General features: G+C 35.8%; 1 protein-coding gene across 2 annotated transcripts in view; it reads left to right on the top strand.

Annotated features, from left to right (window-relative positions):
• Positions 1-21,908, top strand: part of cntnap3 (contactin associated protein family member 3) — a 127,322-nt gene that overhangs the window by 19,527 nt on the left and 85,887 nt on the right. For both annotated transcript variants that reach the window (XM_073874618.1, XM_073874617.1), the window contains exons 3-4: positions 17,275-17,468; positions 21,525-21,672. In XM_073874618.1, coding sequence (XP_073730719.1) covers positions 17,275-17,468; positions 21,525-21,672 — 342 coding nt within the window. The remainder of the gene's footprint in view (positions 1-17,274; positions 17,469-21,524; positions 21,673-21,908) is intronic.

Raw genomic sequence — 21,908 nt, 5'->3', positions numbered from 1 at the left:
AGATGGTGTCTCGTTAAATTCCTATGACGTGCACTATACTGCCGGGATCTGATTCACATGGACCGTTGTAAAAAAACACACGGACCATTGTTCAATGTTCAGGAAGCACATCATAGCGCATGATACATTTTGAATTAATTGGCGTGATGGCGGAGAGTAAAGATGTCCATAAACCACAGAGAATGTCTAAAGTTTGGCATTATTACATTTTTATCATTACATTTCATTCAGCATCTGAAATGGAAACATCCACTGCTGTTTTAAGAAGCGTTGCTGAAACAAGGTAAAGTAGCCTAAGCCTATTGATGTTCGCTGATTTTAATCCCATACTGTATTTGTAGCGATGTCGTTATGTGGTTTGACTAGATATGATGTTTAGCTTTGATGTTTTTAAGTAGTAAACTTATTCACGTTCAATTGCAAGAGAGTATAGCCTAAAAAAGAACCTCTTCACACCCACGCATGCACCCTCATCTCTCTCACGCGACAGTTGTGCATATTAATAAATTAAATTGCTTAATTGTTGGCAAATTATTTTTTTTGAAATACAGCCACATCATTTTCGTTATGCATTATTTGTTTTGGTTGGTTACACACAAAAATATCCGATTAATCAATTAATCGGTCGATTAAGTGCCAGATTAATCGATTACCAAAAGAATTGATAGCTGCATCCCTAGTTTACACGTACCTTTAGCATTGAAATCTGATCAAAATGTCCATATACATACACAAAAAATTTATCTGATTAATCGATTAATCGATCGATTAAGTGCTGGATTAATCGATTACAAAAAGAATCGATAGCTGCATCCCTAGTTTACATGTACCTTAAGCATTGAAATCTGATTAAAATGTCCATATACATACACAAAAAATGACTGATTAATCGATTAATCGATCGATTAAGTGCTAGATTCATCGATTACAAAAAGAATCGATAGCTGCATCCCTAGTTTACATGTACCTTAAGCATTGACATCTGATTAAAATGCCCATATACATACACAAAAAAATGATCTGAGTAATCGATTAATCGATCGATTAAGTGCTAGATTAATCGATTACAAAAAGAATCGATAGCTGCATCCCTAGTTTTACATGTACCTTAAGCATTGAAATCTGATTAAAATGTCCATATACATACACAAAAAATGATCTGAATAATCAATTAATCGATCGATTAAGTGCTAGATTAATCGATTACAAAAAGAATCGATGGCTGCATCCCTAGTTTACATGTACCTTAAGCATTGAAATCTGATCAAAATGTCCATATGCATACACAAAAACGTATCTGATTAATCGATTAATCGATCGATTAAGTGCTAGATTAATTGATTACAAAAAGAATCAATAGCTGCATCCCTAGTTTACATTTACCTTAAGCATTGAAATCTGATTAAAATGTCCATATACATACACAAAAAAAATGATCTGATTAATCGATTAATCGATCGATTAAGTGCTAGATTAATCGATTACAAAAAGAATTGATAGCTGCATCCCTAGTTTTACATGTACCTTAAGCATTGAAATCTGATTAAAATGTCCATATACATACACAAAAAAATGATCTGAATAATCGATTAATCGATCGATTAAGTGCTAGATTAATCGATTACAAAAAGAATCAATGGCTGCATCCCTAGTTTACATGTACCTTAAGCATAGAAATCTGATCAAAATATCCATATACACACACAAAACGTATCTGATTAATCGATTAATCGATCGATTAAGTGCTAGATTAATTGATTACAAAAAGAATCAATAGCTGCATCCCTAGTTTACATGTACCTTAAGCATTGAAATCTGATTAAAATGTCCATATACATACACAAAAAATTATCTGATTAATCGATCGATTAAGTGCTAGATTAATTGATTACAAAAAGAATCAATAGCTGCATCCCTAGTTTACATGTACCTTAAGCATTGAAATCTGATTAAAATGTCCATATACATGCACATTCTATATAATCCAAACCAAACGTCTGTGCAAGCGCACAGCCATGGTTGTCAGATTCACGTATCAAAACCAGCCCCAGGTACATTCAAAACTAGCCCAAAAGCATCCCAATGACTATTCACAGCAAAAAATACAAATAACTACTAAACGAAATCCTTAAAAAAAACAGCTTACTGAAAGAGTTTTAAAGTTGCCGAAATCTGAACTCGAAAAAAGCAGAGGACTTGGCAATGCAGCGCACAGCACCTCTCATTGAGAGTTGCACATAAATGTAAAAAGTCAAAGTGAAGTTTTTAGAAATAGACAATGAAAACAATGATCAAAAGCCTCAACGCTATTTTATCTCTTTATGTAATGTCATGAAAGACATGAACGCTGCAGAATGTACATCTCATGACGCCATTACCTCAATAATGTGTGTTGCTATTTTTTCTGTGACGAGAATCATGTGATTCGTAAATATAAGACATGAACTGAAGCACAATTCTTCTGAGAATGTGCACAATATATTTTTGCATCGGATTCACGCGTTTACATGAGTACTTTTCTCCCGATGATCAGATCACAGATTGGACTACACCACATCTTTCAATACGATCAAAATTTGCATATGATCAACCTCAAATGTATTGATTAAGGTCTTTACATGAAGCGTTTCAATCAAATTGAGCCATCAATACGATTGCAAACTGATTATTTCGTTGCATGTAAACGTACCGAGTGTGGTTGCTAAGGTGTTGCTAGGGAGTTGTGTAAGGAACCAGTGTGACAGTCTTGGTGTAATCCAGGGATGTTTTCTCTCCCAAACCTGACCTTTGACCTCTGACACACAGATGTTTAACCACAATGACACCGTCACGCTTTCAGTCCATCTTCTGAATGCTTAAAGAGCCAACAGAGAGACTTTAAAAGGTGTCATTTTGTCCTTTCAGAAGCTGTTGTGTTGCATTACAGCGTTTAAGTGCAGGATGGTTTTTTTAACAGCGACTGACAGCATTAATGAGTGAAGTGGGAGGAAATCTAATCGTTGAAAATAACCTTCAAAGGTGCACACATTTATTCCACGCACACATAAACAAACAAGCTCATGCGGTGTCGGAGGCTTTGGTCGGTCGCTGGATGAGAGAACTTCAAAGGTTCAGGTCTGATGTTTCTGCCGCGGCGAACGAAAGTCAAAACAGCCGATTCGTCACCTCACGCTCACACACCTGACCACTGGAGACCTGCATTAAACACAAACAAACTCTCCACGTTCAGAATAAAACCACTAAAAGCTGCAAGAGATTGTGGACGAGATGGTTTTTGGTGAGAGGGCTTGTAGGGGTTTTTATAATGGCTTGAACATTTCTCTTTTCAATCATTTTTTTTCCGGTCTGTTTAAGTTTTCTATTTCAGAACATAAAGTAGGCGGTTTATAGGAGTGTTGAATATTCTCTGGGGTTGCCTGACATCAGAAGAGATGCAGGCTTAAAGGAGAGTCAAGGGGAACATTTGGACAGAGACTTTAGTCACGTCTTTACATTCAAAACAAAGAATACAGCGGCCCAAAAAAGTGCCTGAAGTACCAGGTAAAATATAGCCTAGCCTTAAACCTTTATCTACTGGCATAAAATCTGCTTTACATCTGCAATTTATTCTGGCTATAAAACACACACTTACAAAAGAGGCTTATTAACTCTTTCCCTGCCATTGACAAGTTAACTAATTAATTAAGAGAAAACACTTCCCTGCAAATGGCGAGTTTTTCCGGCAATCCATATTTCCGCTATTATCCACCAGGTGGCGATCTTACCCAAATAATAAAACACTGAAGCAACCCCTTAAAGGATTAGTCCATTTTCTTAAAAAAAAATCCAGATAATTTACTCACCACCATATCATCCAAAATGTTGATGTCTTCTTTGTTCAGTTGAGAAGAAATTATGTTTTTTTAGGAAAACATTCCAAGATTTTTCTCATTCTAATTGACTTTAATGGACCCCAATACTTAACAGTTTTAATGCGGTTTAAAATTGCAGTTTTAAAGGACTCTAAACGATCCCAAATGAGGCATAAGGATGTTATCTAGTGAAACGATTGTCATTTTTGGCAAGAAAAATAAAAATATGCACTTTTAAACCACAACTTCTCATCCTGTGATGCGCCAGCGCGACCTCACGCAGTACGTCATCACGTCAAGAGATCACGGATGACGAATGCAAAACTACGCCTCAGTGTTTACAAGTATGGAGAAAGAGGACCGTTCCGACGTTGTTGTATGTTGAATGATACTAATGAATGTCTTTGTGTCAGTTTATTGTTTAAAATGGTCCGCAAACGTGGGTTTCATATATGTAACCCGTGGCCTTTCCACAGCATTACGCAATTACGTGAGGTCGCGCTGGCTCGTCGCATGACTGGAGATAAACAAGAAGTTATGGTGCTTATTTTTTTCTTGTCAAAAATGACGATCGTTTCGCTAAATAAGACCCTTATGCCTCGTTTGGGATCATTTAGAGTTCTTTGAAACTGCAATAATTTTGAACTGCATTAAATCTGTTACGTGTTGGGGTCCATTAAAGTCCATTAAAATGATAAAAATCCTGGAATGTTTTCCTCAAAAAACATAATTTCTTCTCAACTAGACAAAGAAAGACATCAACATTTTGGATGACATGGTTGTGAGTAAATTATCAGGATTTTTATTTTTTTAAGAAAATGGACTAATCCTTTAAGGCAAACAGTAATAACTCAGTGTATGTTTTGATCATCACTCTGAATCTGATTTTATAACAAAAGGCTTTCACAAAAATGCAATTATCTCTGTATTTTTGAAGAAACCCATATTACCCATATTTGAGAGGTTGTAAAAAGAGAACAAATGAGGGTAGGATGAAATGTTTTTTGTTTGAAAGCAGAGGGTCTGTTCCTTCATTTGATATATTGTATGTTCTTATATTTAAAGAAGAACATTTTCTGGAAGATTAAACTTTTATGAAAATCATAAAAAATGCTGGCGCTAGCTAGCAACTTAAAAAAAAAACGCTGGTAGGGAAAGAATTAACATGTTTTAGGATGGTTTAACATTTTGGGGTTAAAATAGATAATAATTTAGCTTAACCCCTGATGAATCTTGAACTTTTGTTATGTTTCTTCTAACTTTTACGTCCCACCAAGAAGCTTCAAGACAATATTTTGACCTTCAGTGTGAGTCCTGTCTATATAGTGGTGGTTTAAGATTTGTATTGATTTTCTGAAATCTCGCTCAATTGAGATAAAGCCGCAAATATCTTGGCATTTCTTTTAGCCTGTAGTACTTATATGTCTAGACAATGAAGTAAATACTCCACAGACTCATTTCTGATAGGATGTCTGATGACGATAACTAGTAGACCTTACTGCTTCTGATGAAGTCAGATTTCTTAAATGAAGTTTCTTAAAGGTGCAGTGTGTAATTTTTAGAAGGATCTCTTGACAGAAATGCAAAATAATATACAAAACTATATTATCAAGGGTGTATGAAGACCTTTCATAATGAACTGTTATGTGTTTATTAACTTAGAACGAGACCTCTTTATCTACAAACTAAGAGGGTCCCCTTACATGGAAGTCACCATTTTGTGCCGCCATTTTTCTACAGAAGCCCTTAACGAACAATTTTTTTATTAAGTTGTCTTCGACAATGACATGTTTGTCCGGTGGTGGCTAACGTAGCTTTTCTATGTGTTTCAAAAGCGAGGGGGGAGCAGTGGACTAAGCCGTTGGTTGCAATTCGCAACCTCACCACTAGATGCCGCTGAAATTTACACACTGCACCTTTTTGCAGATTTTTATGTATTAATTAGAAACACTTTACTGTGCTTTGTTATTTCTTACCTGGAACTTTTAGCATTTAGTAGCATGTTTATTTCCATTGATTTTTAATGGCAACTTAAATTGAACATTTATCTGATGTTGGCCGACAGCAGCATCTTTTGCAATAGTAAGATAAAAGTACTGAAAAAGAAAATATATAAATAAAAGTAATTTAGACACAAGAATATCACAGTGAAACAGGGAAATATTTAATTTTTGTCAAACTTATATTCAGTCACATGTTAATGAATATCTTGATATCTACAAGACATACAGTAGTACAACTGCAGTCCAAAGGCCAATAATGAATTTGAATCTCCATTTTGTGCTATTTTACCTGTTAGAAAGCTTTCAATCACAGGCCAGATTATATGCTGTATTTCATTACTCAAACCCAATGGGAAATCAGAGCAAATCTGTTTGAATCACAGGATAAATAAGCAAAGCTATAGCATTTATACGACTGTTTGTGTTAATTCCCTAAAGCGCACAGGCTCTCGCTGTGAAGAGGACCGAATTTCTGTGAAATCTTTCTTTTTCTGTCATTATGGGTGCCATTAGCTGTGGTATAAATGGGGGGCTGTTAGTCTGTCAGCAGGTGTAATTGTTCCTCGTGAGGTTGCAGATAAATACACAGATATGAGCGGAGCGCAGGGTTTAATTAAAATGTAAATTTGATTGTGTTCCTTTGGATCGGTGCTATCAGCAAGAGAGCCGTTTCAATTATATTATAATTTAGTCTCCAGGATATAAAAGCCATACTTATGAGGACAATATATATTGAAACAGAAAACTATACCACACAATTTAAAAGCAACTTGTTCTTTTATAATGAATGTCATAATCAGAGGTGTGTGCATGGAAAACTGAACGTCTTTTATTTTAAACTGTGAGAATGAAAACAACTTTATCAGTACACGTGGTCAGATGAGAGAATGACTTGGATTTAATCTTTTAAATGTTTACTTTCCAGCACAGGGACCTCTGTGTTTGGTTGGCATTTAGGTTTTTAGTCATCCTAAAAAGTGCAAAATAGATCTGTATGTAATTCTATTTAAAACGTTCAGAAAAACTTATACAGAGCTGCACGGATGACATATTTTAGGAGACAAAACCAGGAAACAAGTTCACATTTTAGCAGTTCTGTCATCCCAAGGTCAATGGGTTTTTTGAATGGGGTTTTGGTTAAACACCTTAACTCTTTCCCTGCCTGAGTTATCTCGTCAATTAAGAGAAAAAACGCTTCCTTGCCAATGATGAGTTTTATGGCAATCCATATTTCCGCTATTATCCACTAGGTGTCGCTCTTACCCAACTCATAAAACACTAAAGCATCCACTGATCCAAAAACAGTAAAAACTCTGTGTATGTTTTAATCATCGCCGAATCTGATCTCTAACAAAAGTCATTTACAATATCTTGAGCAAAAAGCTGAGATTATGAAATGTTTGTACACTGAAAAAAATGATTAATTGAATTCAATCAATTTTTTTAAGGTAAGTGGTTGCAATCAATTTAATTAAGCTACATTTAAACAAAAGTTTTATATTTTATTTTACTTTACTAATCTTTTTTTGTTTGAATGTAGCTTAAATAAGTTGATTGCAACCACTTACCTTAAAAAAATTGATTAGATTCAATTAATCATTTTTTTCAGTGTATTTTTGAAGAAGCCTACCCATATTTAAGGTGATACAAGAGAACAAATGAAGAATAAAAGGATGAAAGTTTTTTTTGCTTAAAAGGGATATTGTATGTTTATTTATTTAAAGAAGTCAATTTTCTGTAAGGCATTAAACTTTTGTGAAAAAGATGCATAAAAAATGCTGCCACTGGCTGGCAACTTAAAAAAAAAACGCTGGCAAGGAAAGAGTTAAATAAGATATTTTCAATATATTTTCACCTTTTATTTTACAACATAAAACACACTAGTAATACCCCAACTCGGGAGCTTTAAACATCATCATGCATGAACATGCAACATGACCACAATTGCAAAAAAAAATCATCCATTCGTTTACTTATTAGCGAACGTATTTTTAAATATTTCTAATAAAAATTTAAAAGAGTTATCTTAAAGGAATATTCCATTTTCTTAAAAGAAAAATCGAGATAATTTACTCACCACATGTCATCCAAAATGTTGATGTCTTTCTTTGTTCAGTCGAGAAGAAATTATGTTTTTTGAGGAAAACATTGCAGGATTTTTCTCATTTTAATGGACTTTAATAGAGCCCAACATTTAATACTTAAAGGCACACAAGGCAAGTCTGAGTATTATTTCTCTACTAGCTCCCCCTAGTGTCTGGGAGTAAATGCTTTCTATATCTGAGACTTTACGAGACTGAAGGACACCGGGTCGGATACAGCGAACTTGCAAGTGGGGTATTCTTCCTACAGACGGTAGGGGCGGGCAAGAGAGTCTTCATTCGTCATGTAATCAGTCATTTAACCATATACCGACTTACGAAGATGATTTATTAACATAAAAATGCTGCCTTGTGTCCCTTTAACTCAACACTTAACAGTTTTTTTCAACGGAGTTTCAAATGACTATAAACGATCCCAAACGAGGCATAAGGGTCTTATCCAGTGATGCCGGTAACGCGTTACTTAGTAACGCGTTACTCTAATTTTACCACTTTTTTTAGTAACGAGTAATCTAACGCGTTAATATTTCCAAACCAGTAATCAGATTAAAGTTACTTATCCAAGTCACTGTGCGTTACTATTTTTGAAATTTTCCTTAGTAAAATATATATTTTCTTGTATATTTCTTATTGCGTCTCGGGAAGTGAAGTCAGGTGTGCGACAAGTCACGTTTTCAGCACGAGGACAATTCAGGTCACGTGTAAGCGACACAAACGTAAACAACGTACAATGGAGAGAGAAGAGAGATGCAGCTACAAAAACACTACGTCAAATAAAAAAAAAAAAACATTTGGAGTCGCGGCACGACGCGGCGCAGACAGTCAAACTAAGAGCAAGTCCCACCCGGTGATGCGAAGCAGTGAGCAGGAGTTCATCCACTACCCAAACAACAAAAGCTGGACTTCAGTGCAAAACCAGTAAGTGTGGGAGAGTTGAAGAACGAAAGTAACAAAGCGATTTTCTCCGAGCCCTGATAACATCTAAATCTCACTATGACAGCATATTAGCACATAACCTCTGAAAGAGTTGACAAATATCGCGTTATTTCTCACCGATTTCCACGTGTAAGTTAGATCCAGAACTGTGTTTTCCACCATGATAAGTACATTCCAAAAGCGGTCTTTTTTTCTTACAACGCGTTGTGTTTCTCGTTTCATGTGTTACAATACTGATAAATCTACAAGGTATTTAGTATTTAACATCCTGAAGACTTCTCAGTTTTTCAAAATAAAAGTAAGTCTAGTTTATAGAGTAAGTAGATCCTGTCGGGTCAAAAGTAACACTTGTTAGTTTTGTCCCGCTGCTAATACACTGTAAAAAAATTCCGTAGAAATTGCAGCTGGGTTGCCGGTAATTTACCGTAGATTTACATTTATGTTATTTACTGGCAAGAGTTTATTTAAATTTAAATGAACATTAAACATTTACAAGTCTTTGTCTTTACAAAGTAAAACTAAAAAATCAGCATCAAGCAAAACATTCTGGGAAACAAAATCTGAAGCAAAAAACAGAAAAAGGTTGATGATGATTTCTGATTCCCAGAATGCTTTGCATGAGGCTGTTATTGTATGGTTTTGTTCTGTGAGGATAAAGACTTGTTGATGTTTAGAATTTATTTAGCTTTGAACAAATTATTGCCAGTAAATAACAAAAATGTAAATCTACGGTAAATTACCGGCAACCCAGCTGCAATAAGCTGGAATTTTTTTACAGTGTACTGTGTATAATATGGTAAAAAATGTATATTATTCTAATTTGATTTAATTTTATTTTCATAGTGTTCAAACTATTGAATTTTTTTTTAGTCTCAGCAATTTAAGTTTGTACTGTTGGTTGCTTTTGAAACATTTGATAAAACTGAAATTTAAAATAAAAATGTAATTTAATTATTTTTTACAAAGATAAATGACAAAATAAGTTTGCAGTTACATATTAAAGAGGTCATAGTCATATATATTTAATAAAAACAACTGTAACACAAAAATCCATCATGTAGCAAAACGATTGTCATTTTTGACAATTAAATAACAAATATACACTTTAAAAGCACAACTTTTCGTTTAGGTCCGGTCCAGCGCGACCTAACGTAAATGCGTAGTGAGGTAGGGAGGTCACGTGTTACATATATAAAACGCAAATTTGCGGACCATTTTAAACAATAAACTGCCACAAAGATATTCATTAGTATCAGTTGACATACAACAACGTAGGAACGGTCCTCTTTCAACACACTTGTAAACACTGAGGCGGAGTTTCACGTTCGTCCTCTGTGACCTCTTGACGTCATGACGTATTGCGTGGGGTCACGCTGACGCATCACGACCGGATCTAGACGAGAAGTTGTGGTTTAAAAGTGGATCTTTGTTATTTTACTTGTCAAAAATGACAATCGTTTCGCTAGATAAGACCCTTATGCCTCTTTTGGGATTGTTTATAGTCCTTTGAAACTCCGTTGAAAAAAACTGTTAAGTGTTAAGTATTAAATGTTGGACTCTGTTGAAGTCCATTAAAATTAGAAAAATCCTGCAATGTTTTCCTCAAAAAACATAATTTCTTCTCGACTGAACAAAGAAAGACATCAACATTTTGGATGACATGGTGGTGAGTAAATTATCTGGATTTTGCTTTTAAGGGAATGGAATATTCCTTTAAGGTTAGTTTTTTTATTTCTGCATTTAGACTTTCATTTAGATTATCTTGTTGGATAAAATGTAAGCATCCTAACCTTTTGTTGATCACAGAGCTTATTCTTTTGCGATAAGCCTATGGAGAAATTTAATCGACTTTTTGTCAAGGTAACTCATGTGATGTTAACTTCCACGTCGGCCTACAAAAGTGCATCATGCCTGCAGCTCTCTATTAAACATGAAGACATCTTTTAACTTCATCGGCTCTTGGTTTTGTTCCTCTTTCACCTGAATAAGTCAGATGTAAGCTCTTAAGATATTTTTATATGTCAAGAGTCACAGTCTCATCCGCTCAACACTTAACATTATAATAGTTGCTTCTACTTTAATCAATATTTGTGCTTAACCCTGTCTTAATTTAAACTAGGTTTTGTCCCTTGACACAATCTGCTGGAATCATGGTAAATAATAAATGAGATCTGCAGATTAGATGGATGACGACTCTTTGGAAAACATTTACTTTGCGTTACTGGATTTTCTAAAATCTTGATATCCTATATGTCTTTATCACTTTATTATAAACCAGGTTTTTAAGGGTATTTTGTTTTCCATTTTTCAAAGTCTATAACTTTAGGAAAATCTTTCTATTTGAGTGATTATCAATGTTTGAATGTGTGTCACTGATCAGAATAAATGAGATTTGGTCTGTTTGTGACAGTTGATGTGTTGTGTAATATAATGAAATGCTGATATAAGCGAGCATCACCTCACCGTACCGCTCGACTGCTCTCATCCGTGAACTCTGATTAACCTCAATCTTTGTGTTCATTCACAGAAACTTTTCTGTCCACTTTTCTCTGAGAAAGTTCTGGAAATATTGGACTTCTGCTTTATTCAGTGTGACAGCTGGTTAGAGATGGATCATATTCACAATGAAGTTATTATACTTTAATGAAGACCCTAAGAGAGGTCGCTGACTCTGTTTTAATGAAACCTGAATAGAGAAATGCATACGGATATTCCAGCTCACACTGAAGGATTTTTAAAATCCTGGCTCATTATGATATCTGGTTGCAGATCACACACACAAGGAAAATCTTGACAGATTTTTTTCCTTTAAATATTAAACAAGATTTTAAAATCATGGTGCATCACACACTTCAGGATAATATTAAGGTTGTCGTGCCAGAGCGAGCGTTTTACGTCACCTCACAGGGAAGCAGATCAAATTGAAAGTGGTGGTGTAGTCTGATCTGTGATCCGATCATCAGGAGAAAAGTACCCATGTAAACGTGTGAATCGTAGTATGCAAAAATACCTTGTGCACATGTGCAGAAGAATTATGCTTAAATTCATGACTTATATTTACCTCTTATTTATGTATCACATGATTCTCATCACAGAAACATGCAATAGCAAGGCAATGGCAACATGCATTATTAAGGTAATGGTGTCAAGCGCTGTACATTCTGCACCATTCTTGTCTTTAATACCATAACATAAAGCAATAAAATTGTGTTGTGCCTTTCAAAAAGTGTGTTTTCATTGTCAATATCTAAAAACTTCTTAACAACTTTCTCTACCTCTACTTTGACTTTGTACATCCAGAGAAAAGGGTGAACTCAACGAGAGATGCTGTGCACTGCGTTTCCAAGTCTTTAGATTTAAACTGTTTCTGCAAGTTGATTTTTTTTTGCGTGTTAAAGATGAAAGGATTTCGTTCATTAGCTTTTGGTATTTAGACTGTGAATAGTCATTGCGATGTTTTTGGGATAGTTTTAAATGTCCGTTGAGTTGATTTTGATATGCAAATCTGGCAACCATGGATGGGCGCTTGGGCAGACATTTGGTTGGGATTATATTAAATATACATGTAAACAAACGTTTTAATCAGATTGCAATGTTTAGGGTACATGTAAAAAGTAGTGTCGTAACCTGCGATCAGATTAAATTCAGTCGGATTGACAAAATTTTGTGCATGTAAACATTGTTATTGTGAGCACATCGGAATGTGTAAAATGTGATCTATAAATATCACACATTACATGATTATTTGTGCCGAACATTGTAAACCGATTAAGGTCCAGCACCAGATTTTCGGAAGTGTAAAATCAGTGATAATCTTTGGCTTTAGCGATATTCCACTGACAGGATAAAAGCATAAACATTGTGTCTGTTTAATGCTTATTATTAAATAATCCAAAAGTGACTTTTTGTAATCTACCAAAATGGCATAAACAACAATCTACAATCAACATTTCTCATATAAGGATATTTTTCATGATATTAAAAAAATGCTGCTTTCTGTTGATTTAAATTCTGTAAGGTTTGTGTGTCGTCCACCTGTTTGTATTTAAATAATGGTCAGTGCATCTGTTTTTCTCTTTATGGTGGACATGTGAATTTATTTTCAATGTTTTTATTTAGCTCGGCTTTTCGCTGCTGTCCTAAATACTAAAATAGGCTTGCTAGTTTACCGAAAAGTTTTCTAGCTGTAATAGTAACAGTGGATGAAGTATGCAGTTCAGATTTTAAATAAAGTCTGGTTTTAAGTGAACATAACAACACCAATGGGTCAAACTGTACGTACAGACCAGTATTACCAGTATAAGGGTGTTTTCAGATCTGTACATCGATTGCTTTGTTCTGAAATACAAGTCATGTGTGAGTAAACTCTCCTTTAATTGGTCAAAGTGCATCTGTTTATTTTTTGTGATTCCATCAGGAGAAAGAGACTGCAGCTTTGCGAGTTTACTGTTGTTGTTTTTTTGGTAACTTCAGTTATATTACTTCATTGTTTTAAGCAGGAATCAAAACTTAGGCGGGCCAACAGTCTTACCTATTGCGGAGAAGAGCAATTACAATACATTTAATAAGGAACAGGTGCACTTTGGTTTTAAATGGTGTTGATGTGCTCACAGAATTCGTCACCAAAGAACCATCAAGTGTGTTCATGGTTAATAATGTAATAAGATAGCCTGTTCGTTGGTCTGTTGGATCGGTTTGCTTTCACGCGTATAACGAACCGCTACCAGAGTTCGTTTCCACCTCATTTAGACGGTCTCGGGGCGGTTGTTTTGGTGCAGATCCAAGAGCGACTACCGTGTTCACATATGCCAAACGAACCGAATCAAGGGAGAATCAGGTTCCAAAACAAAGTCTCAGGTCTGAAAACATCCTTAAGTGTCATTGGTTTATAACTTTATTAAAAGTACAAAGCTTTTAGTTAGAATGAATATTGATCGTATAGATATAAGAATGTGCTTTTTGGATAAAACATTTGATGAAAAATGTTTGACATCCTTACAAAAGTCGACTTTATAATAGACTTGTCAAATCTGAGTTCAGTTTGTGATGATGCGAAAACTGAAGTAGAGACTTTTGAGATTTGTGGTTATTTTTCTTAGGAGAAACATCTGAGATGCTAAAGTCTTAAATGCACATTTCCATAAATTTTCTCTCCAATTTCTCTCATTGCTGTCTAGGAGATGAAAAAGAGATTTCATCTGTGATTTAGATTTTTCTATAGACAGGGTTGGATAACAAAATCACCTCTAATGCTGCGTTTACACCAGCCGCAGTAGAGGCGTCAGACACGAGTGATTTCAATGTTAAGTCAATGTGAAGACGCGTTATCGCGCGTCTGGAGGTCTCACAGCGCGAATGAGGCGTTTAGCGCGCCATGGTAGATTCGATTCCGCCTCATTCGCGCATCTAGGTCGCACGAATGTTGCAAATTGAGCGTTGCCACGGCAAACGCATGAGTTGAACAATTTGGACTTTGGCGGAAAAACACGCCGCATTAACCCATCAGGAGCTTGATCTAGTAGTGACGTGATTACAGGAAGCGAGGGGAGTCGCAGAAGCCCCTCCCATGACGCGAAATTCCTCGTGAATGTCTCGATGACTAGAATTTCACCCGCAAATGAAGCACGTAAACTCAAACTGTTCAAGCTGCAAACTAGGCATGGAAGACACGATTTTGACGCCTGGTGTGAACCAACGGTAAGTGATCTCAGTTCTAGAAAGCAATGAGATTAAGAAACAAAAATTGAAGCTTCTGCAAAGGTTTTCTGCTTCTCAGATGTTTTTTTTTCTGATTTGCAAAGATATCAAAGTTTGAAATGAAAGTCTGACATTATAATCTCTTTAATTCAGCAAAACTTCCAAATGATCTGAGCAATAAAAAAAAACATTTTGATTGTTCGAGTCACAGATGCATCATCACATTTTATACAGTAGCTTGAATCAGTAGCTTGGTTATCTTTAGATCCAAGTGATTGCACGTGGTTGATTAAAAAATATATATATTTTGATTTCTTTAATTTTTATATATTTAAACAATAAACAAAGAAGAATAAATATACACTTAAAAACATTACATTATCGTCATTGCACAGAAGTAAAGTGCGATTTGACGACTGTCCTGCGTGTGACCTTGTAACTCTGTCACTTACGATACACTTATTGATTTTCGATTACTCCAAAGCACTCGTAGATCTACAAAGTGCTAGTTAAGTTATGATGCTTTTGGGAAACGGCCCGTAAGTCTAAGATTATTCGTACGATCGTTTTTACGATGTACTTAGCCTTACGATGCTTTTGGGAAACACAGCCCAGGTCTCCCTGGAAGAAGAGATTGTAAAATCTCAGTATGATTTTCTTGGTTAAACAAATGATAATTATAATATGATGGGTAGCAAAAAGTTATTAAGGTATTTTTGCTATTATTTACTTGGGAATTTTAGGATAAACATCTGAACTAGATGAATCACAACTCAATTAAAAGTGTAGCAGAGGATTTTCTTGAATTTTAGAAAAGAACTGCCTTCTCCACTTTAAAAAAAAATGCAATTGCACAACACTCCTGATTGACAACTAGGAGGGCCAATAGTCTTGATGATCCACCCAGAAAAAGAAAATCCTCCACAATACCTTAAAGACTTTGAAACTAAAAGAAACAGTATACAGTACATATACATTTTTTTATTTTTTTCCAATGAATACCATCACAGTCTTGAATATTCACACATGTCCTGATTATAAGCGAGAGATGCTGGCCAGCTCAGGTCGGGTTTTGTTTGTCTGCACCTGTCTGAAATCTGCATCCATCTGGCACCTGAATCATCTTACCGTCTCTCTGGACACATTCACTCTTCTCACTTCTCATCCTGCCAACACACGGCTGTCGTCCAAAGCAGGTGTCAGTACCTCAGCATCACGTCGTTTGGTAATTTATCGTGATTTATGATGGAGAGCTATCATTTATGACTGAGTCTTATCTGATTTACCCCGCGCTCTTGAGCTATAAGGTGTCTCGTCCTAAGCATCCGCTGTCGCTGTGAGGTTATGAGGCGTAGACACTGCACCGCGGGCGGCCTCGCAATCCCAACTGCTTAAGGGGGATTTGACTGACATTTTTCTGTGTTTATAAGTCTAATGTTAAGTAGATGGACTGCACAAACTGCTGAGAAAAAATGTTGAGCAAAATGTTGTTGTGACGACGTGTGACTTTCTTTCATCCGTGAAAGAGTTTTATGGGGTCTGTTTGTAACATGACAGCCTTTCTTCGCATTCACTTAAACATGATCTACGAAAACGTCCTTATTTTGTAAGAAGTCATTTTGGCGTAGGTGAGTAAATGATGAACAGAATTTTAATTTCTTTAACTCATTCACCGCCAGCCTTTTTGAGAAAAGTTGCCCACCTGCATTTTTGTGATTTTAACAACATTTTCACAAAATTCCTTGCAGGAAAAATTATTTTCTATAAATATATAAACACACAAATTATATCAAATTAAAGAACACACCCTCTGCTTTCAAACAAACAATAAACAAACAAACAAACAAAATGGGGAAAAAACATTTCATTATATATTTACTTTTTCTACTTAATTTAACCACTGAAATATGGACATTTCTCTTCAAAAATACAACATTTTGAGCAAAAAGCTTAAAAAATTGCGTTTTTGTAAAGGAATTTATGTTATAGATCAGACTCAGAATGACTATCAAACATAAAGGCAGTTAAAATAAATCATAAATCTTTTTAACTTCCGTTTTTGATCAATTTGGTTTGTGTATCTAGTGGATAAAAGCGGTATTACACTTTCACTTTGAAATTTGTCCAGAAAGGCATATTTATTAGTTAAATATGAACTCATAAATAACGAGATAACTCGTCAATGGCGGTGAATGAGTTAAAAGCACATTGCCGAGGGCTCGATGTGACGTTCAAAGATACAAGAGAATTTCCCACATGAAGGGATCAATATTATCTTTAATGAAGTAGTTGTTAGACTATAAGCAAATTCTTACTAGTATTTTTACTGTGAAAGTTTTTCTCATCATTAAGATCAAATGAGCTTCAAGAAATAACAACACAACCTACAGTAGTGCGGCGTCTACCTAGACAACTGTCAGCTCTTGAAGGTAGGCGGTATTATTTTGCCACCTAATAAGAGAAAGTCTCTACAAGCGCCGCGGTTTCGGTTCATGTATCCAGTGTTGCGAAACGGGCCATATCTTATGTCTCATTAGTGCTGTTTGTGTGTCACGCAGAGGTGTTGCCTATTATATGTGCTTCAGTAACTTCAAACTCGTGTGGCCTTGAAAGGTGGCAAACAACCAAGTAGTTCACTAGTACTGTCTGTCGGATCTTTAGCTCATTTGTGTCTGTGGTCGACAGGTGCGGGCGGTTGGTCTCCGTTGGACTCTAATAAATATCAGTGGCTGGAAATCAACCTGGAGCAGCGGACGGAGATCACGGCCATCTCCACGCAGGGACGGTACGGAAGTTCGGATTGGGTCACGCGTTACTTCCTCATGTTCAGTGATACGGGTCACAACTGGAGACCGTACAGACAGGAGGACAGCATCGGGGTGAGTGTGTGATGCTGGAGTCTACATAATGCACAATTAAGTTAAAATCATTAAGGTTGTACACATTTATGTGCTGTTGTGAAAAGCGGCTATTAAGTTGACTCGATTACAATCCTCATTCAGCAGGTTTATGAGGCATCAGGCTTGACCAGTCAAACTACATTTTCCAGAATCCTCTTTGGCAGCATGAAGATAATCTGATACACCATAAAAATACCTGATGCTTAAAATGTTTTGTTAAAAATTTTTACTCTCTCCCTCATGTCGTTCAACAACGCAACTTGCAGCTTTCAAGGCCCAGACAGGCAGTCCATGTTAAAATAATCCATGTGACTACAGTGATTCAATCTTCATTTTATGAACAACAAGAATACTTTTTGTGTCCATTAAGTCGGTCTCCTACATGTAGGCAGAAGCAGCATATGCATGCGTTAAAACATTGTAGTCATGAGTCAGCAATAGACAAATGCATACATAGATGCACCATTAAAGGCTCGTATATATATGTACATTGTATAAATAGACGGTTTCAGCAGTAACAACATAAACAAGCGGCTGTCGCGGTCCGCATGTAACTTTCGGTCAACTCCGCTAATAATAAATAACAACAAAGTACTTTAAACGTATATTTATTTATTTATTATTTATTTATATAACAAGCAAAAAACAACGCACAGATTACCTAGGAAACCAAAACATTTGTTATTTTTGACACGGCATTTGTTCAAGAGATCAGTTTAGCAACTAGTCAGACCATTAAAAAAACGAAACCGGAAGTAAAGTTCGGATCCAGATGTGAATCACGTGCGTCCGATGAAACCGTCTATATATGAAAAGTTTGGTTCCAAAACGCAACAAATGGCATTTTATAAAAAATGTGTTACCACCAAAATCAGATTCGTTTCAGCTCAGTATTAAAAAGTAAATTCTTGCGCTGTGTTATTCTGTCATCTTTTCCCCCTTTTTCCCAAAACACAATAAATACAACTCCTCCTTCTCTGTAGAATCCAATAAATCCGCTCAACAAATCACAGCGCACCATTCACGCAATGTAAACAACAATGGTGGCACACTGAATACTGTACACACAGAATCCTAGTTTTCCTCATCTACTTTGTACTTCGTGATCAACAAACAAACAAAAACAAAATAATACTTTGATGGCATTGATAAACATGTGGTGGTTTTCTGTGGCGGGGAAGAAACGTAAGCTATCAACATCGAATAATTTACGTGAGTGGCACTCGGCAGACGGAAAAATGCCGGCTTTTGCTATATCCAAAGTATAACAGCAGCAATGACAGTGTTCTTAATATGACAAAGTAAGTGTTTTGGTTAATGCCATTAATGTTTATTTTTTAATCAGTGTATAGCAACTAAAATATAACATGGCAAAGATGAATGCACATTTATATATTGATTTAATAGATTTATTTCTTTTTTTCGTTTTCGAACCAAACTCTTCATATAGACAGTTTCATCGGACGCACGTGCGCTGACGCGATACACGTCTGGATCCGAACTTTACTTCCAGTTTCGTTTGTCTGACTAGTTGCTAAATTGATCTTTTGAACAAATGCCTCATCAACAAATAACAAATGTTTTGGTTTCCTAGGTAAACTGTGTTGTTTTTTTTGCTTGTTATATAAATAGACCTTTGTTGTTATTTATTATTGCCGGAGTTTACCGGAAGTTACGTGCAGACCACGACAGCCGCTTGTTTATGTTGTTACTGCTGAAACCGTCTATATATGTTGGAATCTGACAAAAAATGACTATGGGCTAGACCAGGGGTCAAATGAAAATAGCACATTGCATTAATTGCACGTTAATAAAATTAGTGCCGTTAAAATGAATTTGTGTTAATACGTTATTAACACATTATTTTGACAGTCCTAATATATAAATATATGAAGAGTTTGGTTCCAAAATGCAATAAATCCATTTTGACTAATTTTGCTAAATGTTTTTTATACAAGAAAGTGACAAGATGAAAATCACTATTTTCTGTTCAGACTTTCACATGGCATCTTTAGGTTATAAAAACATAAACAATTCAAATCCATCATTTGATTTTTAAAGATTTATTATAAAAACAAAGTTTTTTTTCACAAACTGCAATAAATCCATGACAGGTTTTTTTTTCAAAATGCTGTAAATCTATTAAATCAATATATAAATGTGCATTCATCTTTGCCATGTTCTATTCATTTAGTTGACTAGTGCTATACACTGATTAAAAAAATAAACATTAATAGCATTAATCAAAACACTTACTTTGTCATATTCAGTACACTGTCATTGCTGCTGTCATCCTTGGGACGTCGTCGCTTAATATTTTTGACAGTGATCAGCTGTAAAATGTTTTGGTTCTGCTCGATTTTCATTGACTTTTAGTAAAATAATGTAAAGTTTATCATAAGATCCTCTGGGGTCAATGTGTTAGCATGAGAAGCTTGACGTTGTCGGAAGAACAAGCAACAGCTGACATTTTCCGTCTCTTCCGTATGTTGATGGCTTACGTTTCTTTCCCGTCACAGAAAACCACCACAGGTTTATCAATGCCATCAAAGTATTATTTTGTTTTTGTTTGTTTGTTGATCACGAAGTACAAAGTAGATGAGGAAAACTAGGATTCTCTGTGTATTTAACGCACCACCATTGTTGTTTACATTGCGTGGAATGGTGCGCTGTGATTTGTTGAGCGGATTTATTGCATTCTGCAGAAAAAGAGGAGTGGCGTTATTGTGTTTTGGGGAAAAAGGGAGAAAAGATTACAGAATAACACGGCGGATATTGGATTTTGCGTAAAATTAAGAATTTACTTTTAAATACTGACCAGATACAATACTGAATTTGGCTGCAAGTCATTTTTTTTAAATTGGTGTTTATCGCGTTTTGGAACCAAACTCTTCATATATACATATATGTCGATCCCAGGTATCAGATTAGTGCATCTCTTTTTATAGGAGAAAGATGCTTATAAAACACTGAATGCATCCCGCTTCTCTAACTGCTATGAGTTCAGTACAATAGATTTACTTTAAGATACGGTTAACCTTGTGTTATTTAAATAAGCCTGGCTTACCGAATAATGGTAAGTGTGCGAAACTCTTTTATCATTATATAATGGAGTCTGTTAGTTGCTTTTGGCCTGTGACTCACACGGTTTATTTCTGACACCTAACATGAGTCGAGTCTCTCAGCTTCTTTTGTTGTGGTCAACATCAGCTCATTGCTGGTGAAGCTGTAGTGATAGTAATGTAGTCCGGCTCATATTTTTATTTGTGTTGTGTAGTTTGGGATTTCTAGGATGGCAGCAGTAAGGATTCACTGAAACAGATAATAACAAGAACCACAAGTCACAATTTCGACATTCATCGCAGGCGTTTGGAGTCGGAAGCACGAGCGTCTCTCTTCTGATCGTGAGAGCTTGTCGACGTTAACGCTGAAGTATTTGCACCTTGACTCTTGGCATATTTCACAGGCCATTTTAGAGCAAATGAGATGCGCCTCCTCAGCAGGAAACAGAGCAATTTATTCGGCTTAACGCTCCACTCCACCAGACGCCTGATCTCTTCAAAGAGAACGCTGCTCAGACCCGAATTACTTTCAGCTAAGTCCAAATAGCACACATTTCTGACAGATATAAGGCCAAAATGAAAGTTACTCCCTGAAAAATCATCCACAATAACCCTTCTCATTTCTGTAGTTTACTGGTGAAACAGTTAACCTGACCTTACCCTGTAGCTGAGCACTGACGCGTGTTTTCTTCTGGGTATTGATTTCCATTAATACAGCAGAGTGATAGGAGACGCGTGCGGTGAGAGCCTGAACCGTGAATATGTCTTCTGCTCATTGACCCGGTGAAGTGTCGGACCGCCGAGGTCTCCACGCGGTCTCGCGTCGTATTAAGTAGAAGCTGAGTTATAGAGTCTCTTGTCCTGCCGTATGTAAACAAAGCTGACACGCTGAGTTCAGGATCAATAATCAAGAGCTTTAAGAAGTAACGAGACACCAAATAATGAAAAAATAATCCTGTTGTTTGTTTTAAAGGCTTTTTCTGGGAACTCTAATGCGGACAGTGTGGTGATGTACAAACTACAGCATCCAGTAACAGCCCAGTATCTCAGATTATTACCACTGGACTGGAATCTGAATGGCAGGGTTGGTTTGAGAATGGAAGCGTATGGATGCCGATACAGTAAGTATCATGTTATAAAATAAAATACTGCACATTTATACCTTAACATTTACAACATTATCAACATTACAGATTCACATGGCCATCTGTATAAGTACTGTATTTTTTAGCAACACCACAATTGTCTCTTAAGCAGCGGAAAACAAGATGCAATATGAATTTTATATAATTTTTACACTTTATATATTTATGTTGTCACATAATATTTTGAATCTCAATATGTGAAATTTTTGCAT

This window comes from Misgurnus anguillicaudatus, chromosome 12 (genome assembly GCF_027580225.2).
Source record: "Misgurnus anguillicaudatus chromosome 12, ASM2758022v2, whole genome shotgun sequence".
NCBI classification, from domain to species: domain Eukaryota; kingdom Metazoa; phylum Chordata; class Actinopteri; order Cypriniformes; family Cobitidae; genus Misgurnus; species Misgurnus anguillicaudatus.
Note: the sequence above shows the minus strand (reverse complement) of the source record. Positions and strands in the feature narration are given on the sequence as shown.